This window comes from Lissotriton vulgaris, chromosome 4_1, assembly GCF_964263255.1.
Source record: "Lissotriton vulgaris chromosome 4_1, aLisVul1.2, whole genome shotgun sequence".
NCBI lineage: Eukaryota > Metazoa > Chordata > Amphibia > Caudata > Salamandridae > Lissotriton > Lissotriton vulgaris.
In genome coordinates, this window is record NC_141691.1 from 637,251,235 (window position 1) to 637,277,492 (window position 26,258).

General features: G+C 44.3%; 1 protein-coding gene across 1 annotated transcript in view; it reads left to right on the forward strand.

Annotated features, from left to right (window-relative positions):
• The window catches only part of PKD1L1 (polycystin 1 like 1, transient receptor potential channel interacting), a 1,739,639-nt gene that overhangs the window by 376,380 nt on the left and 1,337,001 nt on the right, over nt 1–26,258 (forward strand). The window contains exon 7 of the mRNA XM_086964902.1: nt 21,882–21,968. Within this exon, the coding sequence (XP_086821028.1) occupies nt 21,882–21,968 (87 nt within the window). The remainder of the gene's footprint in view (nt 1–21,881; nt 21,969–26,258) is intronic.

The window sequence follows — 26,258 nt, forward strand, 5'->3', positions numbered from 1 at the left end:
GAACCTACGGCAAATATTCTTTCAAGAAGGGTGGTTGGCTCATGAAGCATTATCTAAACTTTGCCTGATTTTTTTCCCCAGTTCAATGAGCAGACCTCATTTATTCAGGACCAATTAAATCTTTGTTTTTAGGTCTCGCCTACGTAGCGCGCATGCGCTGCATAGGTAAAGAGACCTTTAGCCATCGATTCAGTTTGGCTGCCAAAAACATGCACGCATTGCATTGCCTTCAATGGCAACGGGTGCATGTCTAGCGATTCCCTTGCGGGAGCCAGCTTTGACATATGGTTCCTGCTTGCTTCCGCAAGGGAATCCGGCGCAGGCCCCCTCCTCTCTTCCCCTCCCCCTGCTGCCTCCTCCTCTCCTCATCAGCTCGCAGCGCGCTCTTGTCTTTTTTTTTATCCATTTCACAGGGAAGCAACTACATGAAAGAAGGAAAGAGAGGTTGTGAACCATTTCTTCAAGTCACGGTTTTCAGTAAGTGAGGAGCAAGACAGAAAGAGAGGGAATATTAGGAAGAGAGGGAGGGCAGCTGCCAGCACAGAAAAGAAGAGGACGTTGTCCATGTCTTCGCTGGGAAGCAATCTGGGAGAGGCAGGGCTGCTATGGAGTTTCTCAGCAGTGTCCTCTGATCACAAGCTCCGATACTAAACAGTAAACTCTACCATCACCACTTTTTGGGTACTCCACATTTAGTAGTAACCAGAAGCTATTCTCTTCTATGGTTTGCTGCTTTCTTAAATATAACCGCTTAATTCCTTGGGGCCCGTCTGGGATTTGTGACTGATAATCTGCAATGAGAATGTGGTGTTTACTGTTTCTTGACAGCTGAAATAATGCTTGTTTTGATAGTGGTTTTATTATAAGCCACATAATAGGAGCCAGCTAAACACAGCTACCATGTGTAGTGTGCTCTGTCATAAATCAGCAGAGGTAGTGCTAATTAAGAGTGATGGGAGACTGATTAGCTTTACTCACTCTTAGCGTATGGCTGCTTTCTCCAAGACTTAAAGTACAACTGTAAAGTACGAAGTCATGTGCGCTGTGACAAAACGTCACGTATAGTGAGGGGAAGTATATGTTTAGATGTATGACGTTTTGTACGATTTAGTTGATGGACATTAAATCCTACATATAGAGTGATAATGGTGAAGTGTTCGGCCATCAGAAGTGCCTGCATTTCGAGTGGACTGGACTATACAAGTAGTACCTCTACACCTGTGTTACTGATCCTGGGGGTAAGAGGGTTGTGTTAGCTGTAGGTAACACTGCTTCCTGGTAATATTAGGATTGCAAGTTGATTACTTATACCCCTTATGGAAAGTGGAATAACAAGCTACAATCCTTTCTCTGTGCTGATTCCCTGTTGTAAACTCTAAATTCCAGTCTTTCCGCAAAAGACAAAGAGGACTCCAGGAATGATTTGTCACTGGTAAAAATGTTGCTCAATGACTTTTTCATATTTAGTAAACATGGTTAAAAGTTGTGCATATAATTAATTTAAAAACTGCTAGGGAGCACCAAGGCGGGGCAACTCACAGTGAGTCGTGCACTATCCTGCTCAGGCAACAAAAATCCAAATGATTTCTCGACAGAGGGAGTGTCGCACACACAAGTCTGCCAAATTCAAATGTTTATTAGCGCTACAGATACATTGCTATTCGATGTATGTATATAAATATATATATATATATAAATATTGCTGGTGTTGAGAGTGCTCGAACAGAAGCTGCTTTCCACCTAAACTTGAGAACTACCCAGAGTTCTCACTTTCTTTTTTGCATAATTTATGTGTCATTCTATGCCTGAAAGGGTTTTGTTTTGACTTATACTGGGTACTCCCTTGTGTCTGGACAAAGCTATACCTCTCTGAAGAGCTCAAATTAGAGCAAAACACTGTGTCAGGGGTTGCTTTTACTCATTTCAGGTTAGCTTGAGGTGGTATTTTACCAATTCAAAGCTGTAATACTGTGCCTGGAGTGATGAATGGCTTTTGTGATTGCACAGCTCAGCAAGGACAGCACTGTGCTAGTCATATGCTTAAAGACTTTGCTGTTGAAATGGCAAAAGACTTTGTCCTTTTCTATCTCAGCATGGATGGCACTGTGCTAATCCTATGCTTAAAAACTTTGATAGAAAAACAGACATTTGAGGTGAGCAGATCTAGAGTGTCGCTGGTGTTGAGAGTGCTCTAACAGGAGTTGCTTTCCACCTAAACTTGAGAACTACCCAGAGTTCTCACCTTCTTTTTTGTATAAATATATATTGTTTGGCTTCTCACCTTCCCGCTTTTCTTTTGTCATTCGCGCTCTTCATCTGCCGCATGTTGCTGCAGTCCACTCCAGGGACCTTACTGTAGCCTGTGCCGCCATTCGCACCTCGACTATGTCACAGATCAAGTGTTAAATCTGCCACAACACTTCAGAAGTCAACGTTTGTTTTATGCTGCCCATTTTACCTCTGGTTTTCACCGCTTGGTGATGCTTGCACCTCGTTTCACCAGCTGCGGGAGTGAGTTCACAATGTGTGGCCTGAAACTCGTTAAATATTTTGCGCCGGTTTAAGTTTTTGAAAACACAACCAGTCCAAGCAATGTGTACGCCACAGGTATCACTTTTAATGTAGAATTATGTTTAGTTATCCCATAAGAAGTATTGTCGAGCAAACTTATGTACGGCTGTGGCTTTAAAAAATAACACAATTAGCTGTACATAGAGCTGTCTACCATCTGTTTGGTATCTAGGCACTGATATGTACATTGCTACCCAACTTAATGTTACTTATTTTTTCTACCTCTGAAGGATGAAAGACTGAATTTGGAGCCAGTTATTATTATTTTGAGAACAGTATGGCGCTATCTAGACCTGAAGGTATCTGAGCGCTTTACACGTTTTGAACACGTTTTTACTCTATAGTGCAATCATTAGTTCACTTATCTCTCAACAGCTTCCAAAGCTGAGAAAGAAATCACCTAGCTCTACAAACAAAGAAGGATGCTAGTGTCACAAGGCACTTCTGAATGCATCGGCTTTGTGTTCTGTAGCATTCTGAGATGGACCCAGCTCACCCCAGAAACAATATGAGATGCGTAAACTTTCCTTTCAAAAACCGCCCCATCTGCTACTTATCCAGTATTTGTGTGTCTTTCATAGATTCACATGCCTGAATCATTCCCCGTCGTCGAGACGGGAGCCTCCGGTATATAAAAAAGTAATGTCCTAAGACATACATAAAGAGAATAGGTCTAAGGGTCTCACCTTAGTAACCTATCCAGGTCCTTATGCAGGAAGGACCGAATAGAGTAGGCTCCAGGGTCCCACCTTGGTAGCCTATCTATGTCCTTTTGTAAAAAAAGGACCAAAGCAAAAGGAACAACCAATCAGCTACTACCTCCCTCTAGAACCTTCCTGTGAGGAGCCTCAGTCTCTCAAATTTTCTACCGCACGTTGTGCTAGGGAGTCTCCACCTGAGTTCTCCTCAGGAATATCGAATTTTCATCTAACTTTACAGTTTTTTCGACTTTCTTGCTATGGCTGATAGCAAGAAGAGAGCACTTTTTCGACCCTGTGCCTCCTGTGGCAAACTGAGGCTTCACGTGGACGACGAACATGAGACATGCCTTTACTGTCTCTATCCTCACCACCAGTCCGTAGACTGCAGGATTTGCCGTAAATTCTCCCACAAGACCCAGAAAGACCGGGAAGGGAGACTTCTAATTTGGCTAAACAGGCTTAAGGACAAACCGGAAGGCGACCTGATTTCTGAAGGTGAGAGCATGTCTGGCGCCTCACAGTTTTCCCTGAAGAGGCCTAGGGCTTCCTCGCCTGGCCCCTCAGCCACCCCTCCTAAGAAGTCCAAGAAGTCTTCAGAGGGCAAGCCTACCGTGTCTAGCAAGGACCTTCCTGTCCCCAGGAAGCAACCACTGCTTACTATGACGACGGCGCAATCGGCGACCACCTCATCGCTAAAAACCGTCTCTACATCGATGACCGTATCGACGACGATGGCATCTTCGGCGTCCTCGTCGACGACACTAACTCACTCATCGTCGACAGGAAGACCGCTTTCATCCTCCGCTCCGTCGTTGACTAGGAGCACACCATCGACGACACGTCCGTCGACGAGGACGTCGACGACGACACCGTCGACGAGGACGTCGACGACGACACCGTCGACGAAGGTCACACCGTCGACGAAGCCGCCGACGAAGGGCACTCCGTCGACGAAGGGCGCTTCGCCGACGACAGCGCCGACGACGAAGCAGTCGACAGCGGAAAAGCTAACAAAGACACCGTCGACGAGGGCGTCGTCGACGGACCCACCGTCGACGAAGACCAAAAGTCAACCACTGACGGAGAGCTCCTTAATGAAGCCATCGTCACAGGTATCGACGGCGACTAGTGCCTGGAAGGAGTCTGAGCTACTATCACATGCGATGGACGCCCAAACATCCCATGTTACCATCAAAATCACCAAAATACCGATTACACCGGAGATGACATCGCCTAGTAAGGTCCAGCAGCTGACGCCATCCTGCTTCTTACAGGACCAAGAACCGGAGGAGGAAATGTTTACCCAGGCCACTAGCCCCTCAGACCTGATTGTCAAGTGCCAAAGTACGGACGAAGAGCAGGAGGTTGAAGAACCTGTTCCTCCAGTTGTATCTACCCAAGTTCACACTCAGGTGACCCCAATGGTGTGCTTGCCAGCCTCCTTAGTTTCGGACTTGCGCTTCCTCATTCAGGACTACAAAGAGCGGTTTCCACAAAAAGCCACTCCTGCTGTTCCGCCAACTCCACAGCCAGCTGTGCCCGTTCCTGCGCAGGTGCCAAAACATAAGCCCCCTCCACTGGTTCTTCCTAGGACACAGGACCCAGCACAAGACCCCATCTCGTCCGAGGATGAGGAAAGGGAGCATGAAGAAGGGGAAGTCCGAGACGACGATACGGACGTGGATGCAGACCAAGACTACGTCACTCATTCTCCAGCCTCTCCGGAGCCACAATCCTCTGAGTCCCCGCCAGCAGATATTGGAGGTTTCCATAACCTCATGGAAAGGGCAGCCAAAAGGTTCCATATGTCCATGGAAACTCAAGAAACTGACTGTTTCCTTTATGATTTTAAGGAACCAATGAAGAAAACTTCAAGATCGATCCCGATCATTGATTATCTACTAAAACAGGGCAAACAGCTCATGCAGTCTCCAGCTTCCCTGCAGGTAGTTGTACCCAGACTGGACAAAAAATATAGAGCTACGTCGTCGGCTCCAGCATGCCTTACGGGTCACCCCAAAGTGGACTCTGTGGTCACCCAGGCGGCGCAGAAGAACTCGCGCAACCCTGCATCACCTTTATCAACTCCACCAGATAAAGAAGGCAGGAAATTGGATGCAGTTGGGAAACGTTTTTCCACTACCTCTGCGACGACGGTGAAAATCGCGAATTCCATTGCCCTTCTCGGACGTTACAACCGTCAACTCTGGGTGGACATCGCGCCCTACCTTGCTGACCTTCCAGAAGATCTAAAAGCGGAAGCACACTCGCTCCTCCTTGAGGGCCAAACTTCGGCATCAGAACTGATCGACTGTGCCATTGACGTGGCCATGACTGGCTTCAGACAGCTGGCAGGCGCCGCTGTCCTAAGACGCCAAGGCTGGCTTAAGGCCACCTCTTTCAGGCAGGAGGTCCAAACCAAAATTCTTGATATGCCTTATGATGGCGATCATCTTTTCGGTGAGAAGATTGACGAAGCCCTCACCGCAATCAAGAAGGACACCGACACAGCCAGAGCCCTAGGCACTCTGCAATCTCGCAATCAGTCCTTTCGTACCAACAGGGGAAGAGGACAATCCTCCTATAGAGGCTCTTATCAAAATAAGTCCTCTTACTCCTACTCACAGGGCAAGACGCAGTTTCAACAGCGCCAAAACCAGTCGGGACGTCAGTCCTCCTTCAACAAATCGTCCTACAGAGGAAAGGGACAGAAGAGACCCGCAGGCAATCGCCAATGACTCTACCAATTGGCCAGCCCCTCCACCATCAGATTCTTTACGACTTGGAGGAAAACTTTCTTTTTACATTCAAAATTGGCGGCAAATAACAACGGACCGGTGGGTTCTACAACTTCTCCAATTCGGCCACTCTCTGGAATTCCTTTCAAATCCCCCACAAACACCACCCGTCAAGCGCCCTCACAGACACCTACGGCTGCTTCTCCAAGAACTAGCTTCCATGCTTCAGAAGGGCGCAATAGAAAAAGTCCCACACGCCCAAAAGGGGGAGGGAATCTATTCCCACTTCTTCCTAATCCACAAAAAGGGGAAGAAATGGCGACCGATCCTCGACTTGAGAGCTCTCAATGTGTTCTTAAAGAAACAGTCGTTCCGGATGGTCACGCTACAAGAGATCCTGGGACTTCTGGAAAAAGGCGACTATATGACATCACTAGACCTACAGGACGCCTATTACCACATCCCTATCCTCAAGGGGCACAGGAAGTTCCTAAGGTTTGCAGTCGCAGGGGTACACTACCAATTCCGCGTCCTCCCCTTCGGCCTCAAATCTGCTCCACGGATCTTTACGAAATGCCTTTATCCTGTCGCAGCCTTTCTTCGCCAGCAGGGACACCAGGTTTTCCCTTACCTGGACGACTGGCTGGTAAAGGCTCTGCCGAGAGAAGCCGCAGCCGCATCTTCCAGCGCCTGTCTGCATCTTTTCCGCCGCCTAGGCTTGACCCTCAACAAGGAAAAGTCATCTCTAACACCAACCCAAGTCATCACTTTTCTGGGAGCGACCCTGGACACGGAATGCACAAAAGCCTTTCCATCGCAGGAGAGAAAATCGAAACTCATCTCCTTGGCCAGGTCAGTGGCATCCAAAAAGACTCTGACCGTCCGTATCTTCAAGTCGCTCCTCGGCATGATGTCGTCTTGCATCCTGCTCATCCCGCACTGCCGCCTAAAAATGCGCCCCCTGCAGGAAGAACTGTCAAAACAGTGGACACAAGCTGCGGGATCTTTCGAGGACCGCATACGAGTCACCCAACCTATGATCAACAATCTACAATGGTGGAGATCAGCCAAACACCTGTCGCATGGGCTGCCGTTCCTGCTTCTGGCGCAACCACATATCATCACCACGGACGCATCCTTGGAAGGCTGGGGTGCAGTCCTGCAAGAACTACAGACCAACGGAAAATGGACGCCACAGGAATCCAAACTCCACATCAACATTCTGGAGCTACGGGCAGTCTTCCTGGCGCTCCAATCGTTCCTCCCGCGCATCCGAAACTCCCCAGTGCTAGTCAGGACGGACAACACCACGACGATGCACTACCTGAACAAACAGGGAGGGACGCGCTCTCTCTCTCTCGAGAATCTCAGAGAGTTTGGAACTGGCTTCTACAACATGGCATCACTCTCAAAGCCGGATACGTTCCGGGCAAAGACAACGTCCTGGCGGACGCCCTGAGCAGAGAACAATCCCTATCCCACGAATGGGAGCTAGACGCGGGTGCAATGGACTATATCTTCGCGAAGTGGGGAACGCCACAGATAGACCTCTTCGCCACCAGGGAGAACGCCAAATGCCCAAGCTTCGCAAGCAGGCTTCCCCAACCAGGGACACTAGGGAATGCATTTTCCATAGCTTGGCAGAACGTGTTTGCTTACGCCTTTCCGCCGTTCCCACTGATACCCAGGGTAATCAGGAAAAGGAAATCGGAGCCCTGCACCCTGATCCTCATCGCCCCATCCTGGCCGAGGCAGCACTGGTACACGGAGCTCCATCGTCTATCGGTCCATCCACCTCTTCGCCTTCACAGTCACCCGACCCTGCTCACGATGTCTCACAGGCAGGTTCTCCACCCGAACCTGGGCCCTCTGAAATTGTCAGCCTGGCTCCTGAATACCGCGAGTTCAGCCATCTGAACATACCACAAGAGTGCAAAGATGTCCTGGCCAACGCTAGAGCTGACAGCACAAAAAAGACTTATACTCTCAAATGGAAGCGCTTCTGCGTCTGGTGTGAGAAGGAAGGTCTACATCCTTTCCATGTCACCCCCCAACAACTCCTGCCATACCTCCTACACCTGGCGCACTCAGGACTTGCCCATGCGTCCATCAAGGTCCACCTGGCAGCAATTTCTAGGTTCACTCGAACGCCTAGGGGCCCTTCCCTGTGGGCGGACAGGCTCATCAAACAATTCCTAAAGGGCCTTTTCAGGTCCTTCCCTAGGCCAAAACCTGTCCCTCCAACATGGCAACTCAACGTAGTTCTTCACCAGTTGATGAAGCATCCCTTTGAGCCTATCCATAAATCGGATGTCAAATTCCTGTCGTGGAAGACAGCCCTCCTACTGGCCCTAACCTCGGCCAGAAGGGTAGGCGAATTGCAAGCCCTCTCCATCCAGGACCCTTTCTTACAATTCAAAGAGGACAGAGTCATCCTGCGTACCAACCCACGATTCATACCCAAAGTCCCATCGGACTTCCATTTAAATGAGCCGGTGGTTCTTAAATCGTTCTTTCCGAACCCATCTACTTCGGCTGAGAAATCATTGCACTCTTTAGACCTTCAGAGGTGCCTCAAATTCTATTTGGACAGAACCAGACAATTCAGGAAGTCATCCCAACTCTTTGTCGCATTCAGCAGACCTAGGAAGGGCATGCCCCTAACAAAACAAAGTATATCAAGATGGATCTCTTCAGCTATAACTCTCTGCCACGAGAAGGCAGGGCGACCTCTGGACTCACGGGCCAAAGCCCACTCCACCAGAGCCATGTCTACATCTGCGGCACTGTTTGCTGGAGTGCCACTCCTGGACATCTGTAGAGCGGCGACCTGGAAGTCCCCGCATACCTTCACCAGGCACTACTGCTTGGATGCTGAGCTGGCGAAAGACGCAGCAGTGGGCAGAGCGGTGCTTCGCCACCTATTCCAGTGAGGTGAGCCCTCCTACTTCCCACCATCCTGGACTGGTATGCACATTTCTTTATTACTAGATTCTGCATAACATTGTATGCTGTTGCTTTTACAGTCACAAATGTTCCTTATTTGCAGGCGTATATTTTCTGTATCATCACAGAATGTGCATATTGTATTGCTTGCTACTCTGATTTAGGCATGTGAATCTATGAAAGACACCCAAATACTGGATAAGAAATGCGTTACTTACCTGTAACTGCAGTTATCCAGTATTAGTGTCTTTCATAGATTCACATGCACCCTCCCGCCTCCCCTGGAAGGACTCACCTCTCCCTAACAGGTTTACACCTAACCAACTTGGTGCGTACGAAAATCTGAGAGACTGAGGCTCCTCACAGGAAGGTTCTAGAGGGAGGTAGTAGCTGATTGGTTGTTCCTTTTGCTTTGGTCCTTTTTTTTACAAAAGGACATAGATAGGCTACCAAGGTGGGACCCTGGAGCCTACTCTATTCGGTCCTTCCTGCATAAGGACCTGGATAGGTTACTAAGGTGAGACCCTTAGACCTATTCTCTTTATGTATGTCTTAGGACATTACTTTTTTATATACCGGAGGCTCCCGTCTCGACGACGGGGAATGATTCAGGCATGTGAATCTATGAAAGACACTAATACTGGATAACTGCAGTTACAGGTAAGTAACGCATTTCTTTCTTCAAATTGCTCGGAATCCCACATCTCATTTCGAAATAGTGCGAATCCAGCACTGGGGTGCAGCTATCCGAAGTGCAGCAGGTGTAGTGTCACCTGGAGCCGACTGCATCCCTTATACGGCTAATTTTTGTTTATTTTGTATTTTTAATTTTCGCACGATGGGACGGCTCTTTTTTTCCTTACTTGCATTTGGGCCGAGGGCAGCCTTGTTAGGCCGCGAAATCACTAGTGAGCCTAGCTTCACATGTTCTAGTTTCAAGGATGAGCACAGATCATTCTCTGTGAATGGCTTTTCACATAGTTAAATGAAGGGGTGTTGGACACCCCGCCGCCTTGTAGGTATGGATTTTCCTGGGCTCTTTTCTGATTACAAACAGCTTGCATTATAAGGCAGCACAACTTGTGATATTAGTACCCGAGTTATTACTTTGTCATTTTTACACGTTACCACTATATGGGCAGAGGTTCCACCGCCAGCATTGGCAGAGCCAATAGGTCTCGCCTTTGGAACCTTAAGAATGTTTAGCAATGAAATAGTTGATGAAGTTGCACTAAGGATATTCTGTTGGATAACTAAACACTTATAAGGTCCCAAAGGCGAGACCTATTGGGTATGCCAATGCTTGTTTTCCTGGCCAGGAAAACCCCATCGTCTAGCATCCGCAGACGGCTCCTCTCTTTTTCATTGCATAAGATGCATTTTCACTTGCTGCATAGGGTAGTAGTTCAAAGAAGGGTGTGGGCCTGGGACACTCCAAATTTGGGAAATTGCAAAATTCGTAACAAATAGTTAAGGGGGGGTCTAAGGGGAACTAAATCTTTAAAGACCAGAAAGACAGACTATACCCCCATTCAACGTATACAAAAAACATAGAGACTGTCACTGGTCTGGATTATAGCAACGGCGAAATAGTGAGGCTCTGTGTCTACCTGCAAAATGTGTACTAGCAAAAGAAAATGAATCACATCAGCCAACCCATATGGCAGAGCATTATCATCTGGGATTACTGTGAAAGTGGTCCGGATAAGGAGACACACTTGTTGGTATTGTGTGTTTTCTCCAATCCACCAGAACCACCAGTGATGGATCCTGCAAAATATTGATCATAGTGGTGTGGGATGTTGATTGCAGTGAAATAATTGTGAAAAATAAATCAGATGTGCAGTATAAAATTAACTACCATGATAAAATGGAAAGCTTTATTGGGAAAATATCATGGTGTGAATATTAAAAATGAGTGTATGGCAGTTTGCAATTATAACTGCCAATCAAAGATGGTATTTGGTCAACATGTTTATGCCGTTGTAGGGATCACTCACCTACCAGGCTTTCATCAGGACCTTAAGTACACTACTGCAATAAAGAGAATGTGCAACAGAAATGATTATATTTTACACATACCATATGATACCGAGTATCCTACTGTACGTAGAGATTTCATACGTGGATATCCGGTTCACAACCAGTTAGGATTTTTTCCCGGAAATCAAATACACAGAAGTACATATAGATGACAAAACAGGTAAGAAACAAACACAATCGTACACTGCGCCATATATGCAATAGTTGAAAAGTCAGTCTTCAAAGGGATAGTTAAATTTTTTTACATTTGTTAAACTTTTACTCACCCAAATAGGCTTGGGAGAAAGCCTCACCTCTTCTGGCCACTGCTCAGGAAGTAAAGGCCCCGCTCTATTATAAAAAATGGAAACAATATGTATCTGGGAATTCTAATTAGGTCACACCCAGAACATTATTTTCACTTCAATTCACATTAAAACCTAGGTATTGGTTCTGAGATAAGCGAGAGGCAGTGCCTTATGGGGCTGCCACAAGACTACTACCTAGTTGTTATTGTCCAATCATTGTGCCAATAGAGTGCTATGCTACTTGCCCAATGCAAAGCAACTTGTCTTTTAGAAGGCACTAAAAAGGTTTAAGACAGGAGGAAAAAACCAAAAACAGCCAAGCAAGAAAATTCAGAGTAGAGAGGCTAACCCAGCTATTAAGGCATAATTTGGTGAATGCAAGCGGTAGAGTAAGAGGACTCTGCTCGGTGCTTCTCCTTACCTATCCGTCGGTACCTCTGGCTTGTTCCTAAGCCAACGGGGGAGGTACCGACGTAGCATGGTAATCGGTTTTTGAAGGAAAACGCAACCAATCAGTAGGCAGTGTTCGTTCGTGGAAGGTATCGGACCGCATAGAGACACACTACATGCAGATTTAAAAACCTTCCTATTGACGGCTCACGATATTGCGGACCAGGATGGGGCCCGCAGGTGAGACCCACCCTTCGGAGTTCACGTTAATTCATGCCGACCAGGGAGGGTGATGCGGGAATAGCTCAATGCGCATAACCGGAAAACAAGGCATGACGTGCAAATGGAAACGCCGGAAAAGCCGCTTTCGAGCATTCTCAAAATGTGCGAACTAGCTGACACGAAAAACAAAGCCATCAGTCACCATGGTGATCACCATCAAAGTTATACAATTCTCACTGGCGGACCAAATAGAGGGCGATGAAACTACGTAGACGCTCCTGTATAGCTAGCATAGCGACATAATGTTGTGCTGGCTTCCTATTGGTTAATCATTGGCCAATCAGAACCTCAGGATCACCTTATGTACTAATGGGATTGCGGAGCTTAAAAACCCATGTCATCTATTTACTTTATGACCGCGGCCCCAGAAATATTTTTATATTACACGAATAAAAGTGTGAGGGGGGGGGGAAGAGAGGAGAGGAGAGAAAGGCCCACTGAGAAACACACAGAATAACGCCTCTTGTGTGCTTCCAAACCCATGCGATCCTCACTGGCCAAATAATCCGCCATTTTCCCGACATTTATATTTAAGGTCCTAGCCACTTACCACTTACCGCATAATCTAAAAAGGGGGGGGGTTAAATTAGGCCTAAAAAAGGAACATTGGTAAGGGTCAGGCCCAGTTTGTGCTTGTCCCAAACCCCGACCCTCAAAAGAGTCCCAAAACATCCATAAGGCCGATTTGCTTAAGATGGCACAGTATAATACAGCTACTGGATTCCACCCCAGTGTTGTGTCAAATAGTTATCAGTACATCAAAATGAACAAGGGTTCCATCACAAAAAAGACATGATCCTGAACACAAGGTCACTGGAAAGGTTGAACCACCAAGTTAAATTGAATAGGGCGGAACCTAATGAGTTCCATCCGAAAAATGCAGGGTAAGATGTCCAAAACAAATGGTATAAGGGAACATCTATCTCTACAATAAACTTTGTGTAGAAAAAGCCCCTTAGCAAAAATGAGGATTGCCTGATGATCTTAAGGCTCCTCAATAATATATATCAAAACCAAGGAACACAAAGAGCCCGCTATGGTAATAAATATGTGTGAAAAAAACATATGAGGTGCATACGAGTATGGTAATCCGATCCAGACTAAATCGATACCCATGGGATTTCGTCATTGAGGCCCTCTGTGTCACTCCTCAGTTTGTAGATCCACTTCTGTTCTCTGAGAAAGAGATACCGTGAAACATCTTGCACATGTGGAGGCACAAAGGGTTGCTCTAAGACGGTCCAACTCATTTCCTCTGCTTTGTTTCATTCGCAGGAAATGATTGGTCAGTCGATTAGCCTGCTTGTTGCACCGAATGGTGCTTTTATGCTCGTTTGCTCGTAATTTAATCTTCCTGGTAGTCATCCCTACATAACGCAGGGAACAAGGGCAAGTGATTAAATATATTACCTTCTCACTGTTGCAGTTAGTGTGATTGTTAAGGACCCAAGGTCTGGGGGTCCCTATATCAATGGTCAGGATTTTATTTGTTTGTGGAAAAGCAGTACAAAGACCACAAGGGTAGTGGCCTTTTAATGGTGGCAAATTCCACAAGTTGTTGGTGGGTGCTTTCTCATTTCCTCCTTGTCTTGGTCTGGTATGGACTAGACTATCCCTTAGGCTAGATGCTCTCTTGAAAAAAAATAGCGGAGTGGGGATGTCTCATCCTGCAGTATTCAAGATCTTCCAATTTTTTTAAATAGTTTTCTGTATTCTGTTGGACAAAGTACTGAATGTGGTTACGAACGTCATTCTGTCCAGTGGTGGTTTTTCCACAGGGGGGCACAACAGGGCCTAGCGGTTGTTATTAAAAGCTCGCTTATGTGCCCTCCTGATCATGCGTCGAGGATAATCATGCTCTCGCAGTTTCTGTGCTAGATCCCTAGCATAAAAATCAAAGTCAGTTGTCTGAGCAGTTCCTGCGAACCCTCAAAAACTGCCCCCCCGGTAAGTTTTCGCGCAGGTATTTCGGATGGTAACTGGTGAACGACAGCAAGGAATTTCTCGCCATGGGTTTGCGGTATAATCTGCTCCCTAATCTTCCATCTACCGAAAAGATCGAAATGTCCAGGAAAGGGAGTTCCTCTTTGTTGTATTCAACAGTAAACTTTAAGTACGGATTCTTTTATTTATTGAGCCAGGCCTGGAACTCTAAGATGGTCTCTTGTTCTCCACGCCAAATCACAAAAATATCATCGATGTAAAGTTTCCACATCAACACCTGATGAAAAAACGGGTTGCTGTTGTTGAGCACAAATTCTTCCTCGAAGAGATGGACGTAGAGGTTGGCCAACGATGGCGCGAAAACGCTGCCCATCGAGGTCCCCGATGCTTGTAAATACATATATTCTTCGAAGGCAAAGAAGTTCTCAGTCATGGCCAGACGGGCACAGTCCATTATAAAATTGACTGGCGTGATGGTATCCAAATCAATCAATCAATCAATCAATCAATCAATCATGACGCTTGTATAGCGCGCTACTCACCCGGAAGGGTCTCAAGGTGCTGGGGGAGAGGGGTCCGTTACTGCTCGAAAAGCCAGGTCTTGAGTTGCTTCCTGAAGGAGAGATGGTCCTGGGTTAGCCGAAGGTGGATGGGGAGGGAGTTCCATGTCTTGGCTGCCAGGTAGGATAAGGATCTTCCTCCGGCGGTGGCTCTGCGGATGCGTGGAATGGAGGCGAGGGCGTGGCTGGCGGGTGGGCGTGTAGAAGGTCAGGCGGTTGTTGAGGTACTTGGGGCCCAGGTCGTGGAGGGCCTTGTGTGCGTGGGTGAGGAGTCTGAACATGATCCTCTTGCTGACGGGGAGCCAGTGCACGTCTCTCAGGTGGCCGGATATGTGGCTGTGTCGGGGGATATCCAGGACGAGTCGTGCGGAGGCGTTCTGGATGCTTTGGAGTCTTTTCTGAAGTTTGGCTGTGGTTCCGCCGCAGCTTCAAGGAGACATCTTACTGCCTGTAATGTCTCCGCTTGTGTTATACACGTATATAGAGATTAAACATCGAAACTGACCAAATAGTCAGTTTCGCTGTTGTACTCTGTCTCAGGTAGGAGCCGCAAGACGTTCTTAGTATCTTGTAAAAAGGACGGCATCTTCTTTACAAGCGGCCTCAGGAAAAAGTCCACGAAGGTCGAAAGTGGTTCCAATAATGAACCAATCCCCGAAATAATCGGGCGTCCAGGAGGCGGTCTCTGCACTTTATGTATTTTTGGCAGGAGGTAAAAATATGGGGTAACCGCATGGTTACCCCATATTTTTACATTCTGCCAAAAATACATGAAGTTTGCCACCGGTACAAGGCCACTACCCTTGTGGTCTTTGTACTGCTTGTCCACAAACAAAGAAAATCCTGACCATTGATATAGGGACCCCCAGACCTTGGGTCCTTAAGAATCACACTAACTGCAACAGTGAGAATGTAATATATTTAATCACGTGCCTATGTTCCCTGCGTTATGTAGGGATGACTACCAGGAAGATTAAATTACGAGCAAACAAGCACAAAATCACCATTCGGTGCAACAAGCAGGCTACTCGACTGACCAATCATTTCCTGCAAATGAAACATAAAGCAGAGGAAATGAGTTGGTCCGTCTTAGAGCAACCCTTTGTGCCTCCACATGTGCGAGATGTTTCACGGTATCTCTTTCTCAGGGAACAGAAGTGGATCTACAAACTGAGGAGTGACACAGAGGGCCTCAATGACGAAATCCCATGGGTATCGATTTAGTCTGGATCTGATTACCATACTCATATGCACCTCATATAATTTTTTCACACATATTTATTACCATAGGGGCTTTTTCTACACAAAGGTTATTGTAGAGATAGATGTTCCCTTATACCATTTGTTTTGGACATCTTACCCTGCATTTGTCAGATGGAACTCATTAGGTTCCACCCTATTCAATTTAACTTGGTGGTTCAACCTTTCCAGTGACCTTGCGTTTAGGATCATGTCTTTTTTGTGATGGAACCCTTGTTCATTTTGACTATACTGATAACTATTTGACACAACACTGGCGTGGAATCCAGTAGCTGTATTATACTGTGGCATCTTGAGCAAATCCGCCTTATGGATGTTTTGGGACTCCTTTGAGGGTCGGGGTTTGGGACAAGCACGAACGGGCCTGACCCTTACCAATGTTCCTTTTTTTAGGCCTGATTCCCCCCCCCCCTTTTTTTCGATTATGCGATAAGTGGTTAGTGACTTGGACCTTAATTATAAATGTCGGGAAAATGGCGCATTATTCGGCCAGTGAGGATTGCACGGGTTTGGAAGCACACAAGAGGCGTTATTCTGTGTGTTTTTCTGGGGGCCTTTCTCTCCTCTCCTCTCTTCCCCCCCCCTCACGCTTGTATTCGTGTAATATTAAAATATTTCTGGGGCCGCGGTCACAAAGTAAATAGACGGCATGGGTTTTTAAGCTCTGCAATCCCATTGGTACATAAGGTGATCCTGAGGTTCTGATTGGCCAATGATTAACCAATAAGAAGCCAGCACAAAATTATGTCGATATGCTAGCTATACAGGGGCGCCTACGTAGTTTCATCGCCCTCTATTTGGTCCACCAGTGAGAATTGTATAACTTTGATGGTGATCACCATGGTGACTGATGGCTTTGTTTTTCGTGCCAGCTAGTTCGCACATTTTGAGAATGCTCCAAAGCGGCTTTTCCGGCGTTTCCTTTTGCACGTCATGCCTTGTTTTCCGGTTATGGGCATTGAGCTATTCTCGCCTCTCCCTCCCTGGTCCACATGAATTAACTTGAACTCCGAAGGGCGGGTCTCACCTGCGGGCCCGATCCTGGTCCGCAATATCGTGAGCCATCAATAGGAAGGTTTTGAAATCTGCATGTAGTGTGTCTCTATGCGGTCCGATACCTTCCGCGAACGAACACTACCTACTGATTGGTTGCGTGTTCCTTAAAAAACCGGGTTACCACGCTATGTCGGTACCTCCCCCCTTGGCTTAGGAACAAGCCAGAGGTACCGACGGATAGGTAAGGAGAAGCACCGAGCAGAGTCCTCTTACTCTACCGCTTGCATTCACCAAATTATGCCTTAATAGCTGGGTTAGCCTCTCTACTCTGAACTTTCTTGCTTGGCCCTTTTTTGGTTTTTGCCTCCTGTCTTAAACCTTTTTAGTGCCTTCTAAAAGACAGGTTGCTTTGCATTGGGCAAGTAGCATAGCACTCTATTGGCACAATGATTGGACAATAACAACTAGGTAGTAGTCTTGTGGCTGCCCCATAAGGCACTGCCTCTCGCTTATCTCAGAACCAATACCTAGGTTTTAATGTGAATTGAAGTGAAAATAATATTCTGGGTGTGACCCAATTAGGATTCCCAGATACAGATTGTTTCCATTTTTTATAATGAAGCGGGCCTCTACTTCTTGAGCAGTGGCCAGGAGAGGTGAGGCTTTCTCCCAGGCCTATATGGGTGAGTAAAATTTTTTTAAAAATTAAAAAAAATGTAACTATCCTTTTGAAGACTGACTTTTCAGCTATTGCAACATATGTCACAATGTATGATTGTGTTTGTGTCTTACCTGTTTTCTCATCTGCATGTACTTCTGTGTATTTGATTTCCAGGAAAGAATCCTAACTGGTTGTGAACCGGATATCCACGAATGAAATCTCTACGTATGGTAGGATACTCTGTATCATTTGGTATGTGAAAAATATAATAATTTTTGTTGCACTTTCTTTTTATTGCAGTAGTGTACTTAAGGTCCTGATGAAAGCCTGGTAGGTGAGTGATCCCTACAACGGCAGAAACATGTTGACCAAATACCATCTTTGATTGGCAGTTATAATTGCAAACTGCCATACACTCATTTTTAATATTGACACCATGATATTTTCCCAAAAAAGCTTTCCTTTTTATCATGGTAGTTAATTGTATACTGCACTTTTGATTTATTTTTCACAATTATTTCACAGCAAACAACATCCCACACCACTATGATCACGATTTTGGCAGGATCCATCACTAGTGATTCTGGCGGATTGTAGAAAACACACAATACCAACAAGTGTGTCTCCTTATCCGGATCACTTTCACAGTAATTCCAGATGATGATGCTCTGCCATATGGGTGGGCTGATGGGATTCATTTTCTTTTGCTAGTACACATTTTGCAGGTAGACACAGAGCCTCTCTATTGCGCCGTTGCTATAATCCAAACCAGCGACAGTGTCTGTTTTTGTGAACTGCAAAATTCACCTCAATCTTAATGCCCGCTTGTGCTGCATCAGAGACCGTGTTAAAACTCAGTCTCATGAGACCATATGTTGAGGCAACTACAAATGCGTACTAAAAATCAGAGAGACTATTAAAGAAATGGTGGGGTCCACTCAATTACGGAGTTCTAGATCAATGGAATAGTTAAAGGGATTAATTACAAAATACAAAAGTAAAGCAGTAGGGTCAATGCCTTGAAACCTTTCAATAAAAAGGGTTAACAGAGAAATGCAAAATCTGAAATTATTTTAAGTTCCAAGTGGACAGCAACATCAGGAGAATCACGGAGAGCATACCTATAGAACAGGAAAGTTGTCTGGCTCACACCCAAAATGGAGTTTTTTTAAATAATAGTTTCACATATGAATTCTTTTGAACTGCAGAATCACTGTGGCGTGAGCAAATGTATAATTTCATCCGGGCACAGAAACTACTTCGTATTGCCTGAACCCCTAAACACTATCCCACAACATGAATAATTGTTCTACCCACCCTATGCTAAATTCATCCAGCGGTGCTAGAGCAAACTAGATACATGAACTGCAAAGTGTTATATGGCTGAATAGGGCACAGTGATTTAGTAGAGAGACCCTGAAGAAATATTTGCAGTTTAATGACAGAGGATGTGAAGTCGGTATGAACAAGGACAATGAAAATAAACAATATTCTGCTTGATTATATACTGAAGATACGACCATGAGGTGTGCAGGGGGGAAACATTAGTGACAAGGGTGACTAGTAGGATGAAGTGACTAGTAGAGAAGGTGAGATTTTGTTTAGGATGTTGATCAAAACAATGAGCCTTTTCTGTGAAGAGCATGATGAAAAAGTGGTAGACTTTGGATATAGAGCATTGGTGATAAGGAGCCAAAGGAGAGCATGAAGATGTCCAGAGATAGAGGAGAGGAGGAGGAAGACAATAAATACACTGTTGGTGGTGACTGGAGACCAGTCCTTTGGTGAATCAAGATCTAAGGAGTTCTAACCATATAAATTAGACCTTATGATGGCTTGAACCACAGTTTTACAGCAACCTAAAGGAAACAGGCAAGAGTTTGCAAAACATTCTGTTAAAAAAGAAAAAAGCGTGAGGAAGGTATTCAGCCTATATCAATAGAGAACTAAAGTTGATGGTCGAATGTAAAGTCATGGTTTTTAGCACCTTGAGTGGGACCTTGACATAGGCTCATGGGTCACTAAAATGAAGAACAAATGGAAGGAGGATATCCAATGATTAAGACCTCCGTTATGTCCACATACAGTTTCAGAGAGCTGGAATTTAGATAGGGAGGTAGATGTGGTCTAATAGTTATGCCGATGGTCCTGGTTTTGATTTGGGCATAGACGAAAATGTATTTTACACTGGTGTAATTTGATGAATTTAAGAAATTTTGTATAATGCTTGTTATGCAAAATTGCTGCAATCATAAAGTTACTCCACGTCACGTATTGTTGAGAACTCCAACACACGTTCGTTTAAGAGCGTACTTTATGTAAGTTCGACTTATAGTACGGGCCAACACATCCCCTACAACTGCTACTCCTGCAACTGCCGCCAGGAACATTCTTTATCACATTACAACATTGTGATATGACATACCCAAATTCCATCAGCATAACTATGGCCTCTGTCATTACATAAACATGCAAGTGAAACCTAACACATTAGTTCACTGTATTTGTTGCAAAAATATAGCGCAGGAGCACAGCAACAACGCGAATGACCAGAATTTGAGTGGCTGATGTTCACAGCACTTTTTAAAATTTATTTTTGTAGCTATTTTGTAATACAGAATGCGTTCTCGTGTCCAAAATGAACGTGAGAATGCATTTTGTTCTAAAATATATTGCTAAATGGCAAATTTGTATTACAAGTAATTTGCTGTAAGTTTCCTAAAATTTCACAGAATTAGGCAATAGCAAACTATGCAAATTTCCGGCACAATACAATCCCTGGCTTAGTACTTGAATGAAAATTGATAGAAAATTCAGTCATTCTGTGCAAATCATTTGTACATAAATATATGCTGGTTGCAATATAGGTCTCACTTTACATTGGAAGAAAAACGTTGTTGTTTTCGTAATAACATTGGCACTGTCTATATCTCCACAATCTTAATTTTGTTTTTTAAAACAGTCATCTGATTTGAGTTTGACCATGCCGGTTTCATGCGGATCAGTTAAGCAGGGAGTCAAATAAAGGAGGGGCGTTAGGGGTTCAAACATAATTTTCATAGTTTAACTTCCAAAGGAATATTTTTCTTCTGTTTCAGAAAAAAAGCCCACATGGAATTATACCAAACATGTCATGAAAGTAGAACATTAATCAAGAAATTGCCTTTGCGTGGTTTGGGGTATATCCTTTCAGCAGTTTTGGCAAAATTAGGGTTAGAAAAGTGTCTTGGAAGGGTTTAAAATATATGCGATATGTATGTGTGCATGTATTATTTGTTCAACCCAATCTTTTCAAAAGGTAGAGGGGTCAAAAGCAAGGATCCAGTCAAAAGGTGATTGGAGGGGAACTGTATTCTGAGAGTAGACCGCTATTTTGCATTGTGTCATCTAGTGCTCTTTAAAGAGGTGTATCTTTATGCCTTTCGTATATTGGAGCAGATCTGGTGTAGTCTCTAAGTATGTGTGTGTGTATATATATATATATCTTATAAATTTTTTCCAAAAGGAAGACGCATTCAACAACAGATAACTCTTCAGAGTTTTTTAATTTGCAAGCCATAACCTAGCATTTGTGCTCAGATGGTATTTCCACCTGCCACATTTCGGGCCTCCCAGCCCTTATTCAAAAGCTTGAACGAAAACTAGGCACCAGCATTTTGAGGCTCCTTCTTCCCACATACTGATTACCTTCATTGCCCTCCGATGGGGTCTCTCAGGTGAATTTACTTCACTTCGTGCATGCTTGGACTTGTAGTGTCGTGATGCAATTCTTACCCTCCACACGGTGGTTTTTGTTTTCTTTTGTGCTTATATTATTTTATGCCCTTCAATGCGCTTATCGCCAAGTCTTGGTATATGATCCGTTGTTGCTGCTATGAGGCCTTGAGCAGTTCTGTGCCCCTCTGGCTCTACTTTCATTTCCGTGGCGGTGCAGTCTTCATGACACGGCTGCAGTTGCATATTATACCTTGGAAATTATACAACTCTGAAGAGTTATCTGTTGTTGAGCGCATCTTCCTTTTGGGAAATATTTGTAAACAATATGTGATGGCAGCCCTGCCGTGAAGACTGCACCACCATGGAAATTAAAGTTGAGCTTCAGGCTCTTGGTAAGGCATGCTGCAGGATGCTCTTAATGAAGCCAGTGTGGAGTCTGGGAGATCATAGAACAGTCAATAAATACAATTCACTAGTGCCCGAGCTTCAGTGGCATTTCTGAAATCACATCCATTCAGTTACTCACTCACGTCTTCTTATCTGACCTAATAACCGTTTTGAGAGACTTCTTACCACTGTATTATACCACTTGGTACTTTCAAATCGGTCAGTTTGCAAGTCCTTTATTGATTTCAAACACATATGAATGAATCGCCAACCTAACTAGAAAAAACGTTGTTTCGATATATTAGAACTTGCTCTTTGCATAAAATATTATAATACATTTGTCTTTACTTTTTACCTGGTTTACAAAATTATTTTTGTTTTTTATTTGTTTTTAACAGAACCATACATTTACAAGGGAAGGACTTTATCAAATTGATGTTAATGTCTCCAGTCCATTCAACTGGATTAATCGCACCCTCCATGTGGTAAGTTTGTTGATAAGACTAAAGGTAATCTGAGTGCAGTGCTGTTGGGTAATTAGAAATGAAAATTAGGGCGGGCACCAGAGAGCCGAAAATCAAGATGGTTACCTTTTTTCCCCCCTTTTCAATGTTATTTATTGATTTTTTTAATAACCGTAACCAACCTTTCAGTGCCAAAATTAACCCAAGACTGGTTCTATATCCTTTGGCTATCCCTGAACCAAATGTGATACTTCTCTTAGGTGAATTGAAACTTGATGACAAGGATGGGTTTCATTAAAGTATGCTTCATCTGTCCCCAAACTCCAGTGTAAGAAAGGTATCCCTTCTTACTGCAGGCATGTGTTTCCAGAGTGATGTCCCCTGAGCATCTTACAGGCCACCTCATAGGCAGAAAACCACTTGTCAATGTCATCCCCTACCACATAGCTGGGCACCAGATATTTGAGTATGTGGACCTTCTAGTTCTCCTTCAGGCACTGTGGGTATGCTGCTATCATTATTACTAGACTCCACTTGCTTGGCTCTGATGTCGAGCTCTTCGAGACTTTGCTCATGGATCATTCTTCTTTCCTCCATCACCAGTTTCTTTTCATGGCTCTCTCTGCATCAGGTTTCTTCTCCATCTTGAGCTCGGTCATCTGTAGTCTAAACTCCTAGTCCACCTTCCTGTCTGCCAGCTCCTCTTGGGGCAAACCTTGTGAACACACACTGCTCTAGGTTATGCCAAGGAGTTCCAACTGAGTAGACATGTCATCCACCTCACTTGAGTGCTGCATCTCAAAGTTGACATCCAGGCCCTGCTCCTACATATCATCCTCCTCATCCCCATCCTCTGTTGCTGTCGGCAACTGGTGAGCATCTGTCCATGCTCTCCAAGCTTTCTGAAGCTCTAACTTCTTGGTGCCTTTCTTGGTTAGAAGTCTCCTTTCCTTACAGAACTGCTTGAGCTCAACCACAGGATGGCGCTCCAGGTTGATGAGCTTGAATCCCATTTCTTCAGGTATGGTTACTAACAGTACGGTGGAATGAGGGAAATTTGGAAAAAGCTAAATAGCCAACCAAGGAGAATTCAAAAGAACTCAAAATGGTATCAAATTATTTATCTGTGATTTTATTGTAACACAAAATCACTGTATGGTACTGCACAATCACAAGTCCTAGTCCTCACCGCTGAACACCAATGTGGGAAATTGGGTTACTGATTAAGGGGGGTAAAACCCTACTCAAGCAATAACCACAATTCCTGTCAGGGTGAAATCCCAAGCAAACCCTAAATTAACCTGCACTTAAATTCTGATAGCTTGGCACAAAAGCTATCAGGCTTAACTGAGATGGAATATGTAAAGTATTTATGCAGCACTTCAAACAGTAATAAAGTAGAAACACAACACAAGAAAAATCCCACACCAATTTAAAAAATAGAGTAGAATTTTATTATTTGAGACCAAAACAAAAATCTAATCAGTAGAACCGGAGATATGCAAATGTAAAGATTACAGGTAAGTATAGTGCCAAAAAGCGCCACTTGCGGTTATCTATCCGTGTGAGACCGGGTAAAAGTCACAATTTCTAGACGACCATGATGGAGTGTGGGCTGGATACAGGGACCAGGTTAGTCCAGCTGAAAGAGTTACATTTAAATGTTCTAACATAGAAACAATGGCCCAACCCGAAATTGATTATTGGCTCAATGAATCAGTACTCACAGTTAATCATTTTTATGAGTGTGTACAATTGATCACCTCTTGTAGATTTTATCAAAACACTTCAAAATGCAACCACCTTAGAAAAGTTAATTTATTCAAAAAAGGAGTTTTCATGAATTGCTCCAACACAGCAGGGAAATTTCAAATATACATTAATAAAATTTTTTCAAACAACGAACGGTAACAAAGAGAGCAGCGTGCTTCTATAAAGGTGCCGGAAAAACAGAAGGAAGAAAGTGATTTAAATAGAAAGGGTGTAAGCCTCAACAGAATAGTGACATAGGGTAATTTATAAAATTGAAAACAACGCAATGCTGTACAAAAAACAGCAAAAATATGTAATAAGGCCACTGATTGCTTATTTGTCTTTTAGCATTTATACATTCTTTTACTGGCATGTATAATGTTTTTTGGAAGAGGTAGTGGTCCTATTTTGTGGAGTATAGCGTCGACGTTTCGACCCGTCTGGTGGTACTAGGGTAGCTGGGGACCTCGACCTGCGGGTCTTCTTCAGGACGTGTGTGGCACAAAAGGACTCTGTACCGAAGTTGGTAAAGCTGTGGGCCTACAATGAATTACAAAAGGCAATATTCAGGTGGGTGCATAAAATTAGGTACTGAAGTGGAAGTACCTGGACTTCGGTTATTTTCTTACCCAGAATTTCTTTTAGTGGGAAGATCAAGAGCCTCCTACATCTGGATGGTCTTAGACAAATGATTGGTCACAGTCCCACTCCTTCAATGCCTGGGGAGGAGTATCATGTGTCAATACCTCATACAATTAGGTATCCATTAAATTGATTGCTCAAGTGTCATTTACAAAGGCTTACCGAATTGGTAGTCGTAGCCCTTCCACCAAAGAAATTCAATTGGTGATATCAAAGATGACAAATGGGATTTAATCCGTTACTGTAAGGAAACATATAATGCATGTATTTAAAAGGATGTCAATCGGTGTTTTCGGTCCGTTTTTATGAAGAACAATTTAGTGTTTCATACCTTTCTGTGTGCATGTACAGGCATCATGATGAATGTAGATGAAGCTCATTAAATGCGCCAGAAACTCCTGCAAGAACATGCAGAAATCGAATGTAACCTTTGTTATATTATATAAAGAAAAAGGTACATCGTGTTTATAAGTCTCCGATGGTTTGCGGTCTATTATTTACCTTGTGGCGTGGCGGTTCTTACTTAGGGTTGTTCGTGATGGTCGAGAAAGTCTCATCCGGCGGTTAAGGGCGCTGCGTGAGAGCACAAATGAAGTCACGTCAGGGACGGATTGTGATGGTCTCGCAGCCTAGCCGGCATTAGTATGGTTTTAAGAAATTGTATACGGAGGATTGTAAGTCTTACCGGGAGTGCAAGTTCCCTGGCGGCGACTGTTCAAGTCCGGGGGCCTCGTAACGCGGTGACGTCATACGGGCGTTTTGAGCGTTCGAGGAAAGGTCGAAATAGAGAGCGGACTCTGTGGAGCTCTCTGCTAATTCTTGGGGAAAAGATGGATTGGACATTATTGTTAGTGGCCACAAACAAGGGACTCAGTGTAGTTCTTAATGCGCCCATTGTCATGGCAATGGTAATAACAAAGATTGGCCTGACGTGAGCAAGAGTAAAAACAATTGGGACGCTTATTAGACGAATCAATTATTAGTTTAGATACTGCTGTTAATTACTTTGTTTTAAAGATGGGCCTAAAATAAGGGCTCTGAGTTAGCTGTTATGTACCCAATGCATCAGGATTTTAGTCGACACTGAAGAGGGACTGAGTGTAGTTCTCAGTGCTTTGGTAATACAGTATATCAGGGGTTGGTCAGACGTTTACAAAAATTGAATACTGTTAAGGCGCATCATCTGTTGTTTAGCACTGCTACTTGTTTGCTGATCTCTTCATATTCGTTTAACCCTCGCTTTATAGTGTCGAATAGATGTATAAAACGGCACTCTCGAAGGCTCAATACATGACTGAAGTCTCCTCCTCTAGGGTTAGGTGTTACCTTTTCCAGGACACACCATTTGAGACTATCAGGTGTATGTTCACATTTTGTGAAATGCTCCACCAGGGGTGCCCCCTGGGTCTTACATTTGATACGACTTACATGTTGCAGTATACGGCACTTTACTTTTTGTATAGTTTGACCGATATATACAAATCCGCATGGGCATGTGATCGCATAAATGACCCCACTTGAATTACAGTTACTGTGTTCTTTTAGCATGTGTGTGTAGTTGTTATGTTTGAAACTCTTAATTTCTTGGGATAATGGGCATGCTTTACAATTTCCACATTTCGCGTGGCCCTTTACTGGTGGGATCCCCCATAGGACAGTTTGACTTGGTGGATTTTTGCTGGGCAGTAGAGCTTTCACTACATAATCTCTTATATTTTTCGCCTTCTTAAAAGCATGTAGTGGCAATGGAGCATTACCAATTTCGTCAGCAATCATATGCCAGTGTTGGTTAATTATTTTTTTGATCCTGTTACTCTTCGTTGAGTATGTAGTAACACACACTATTCGATCTTCATTTTGTTTCTTATTATCTCTCACTTCTAGAAGGTGTTCTCTATGATTATACCAGGCACGTTT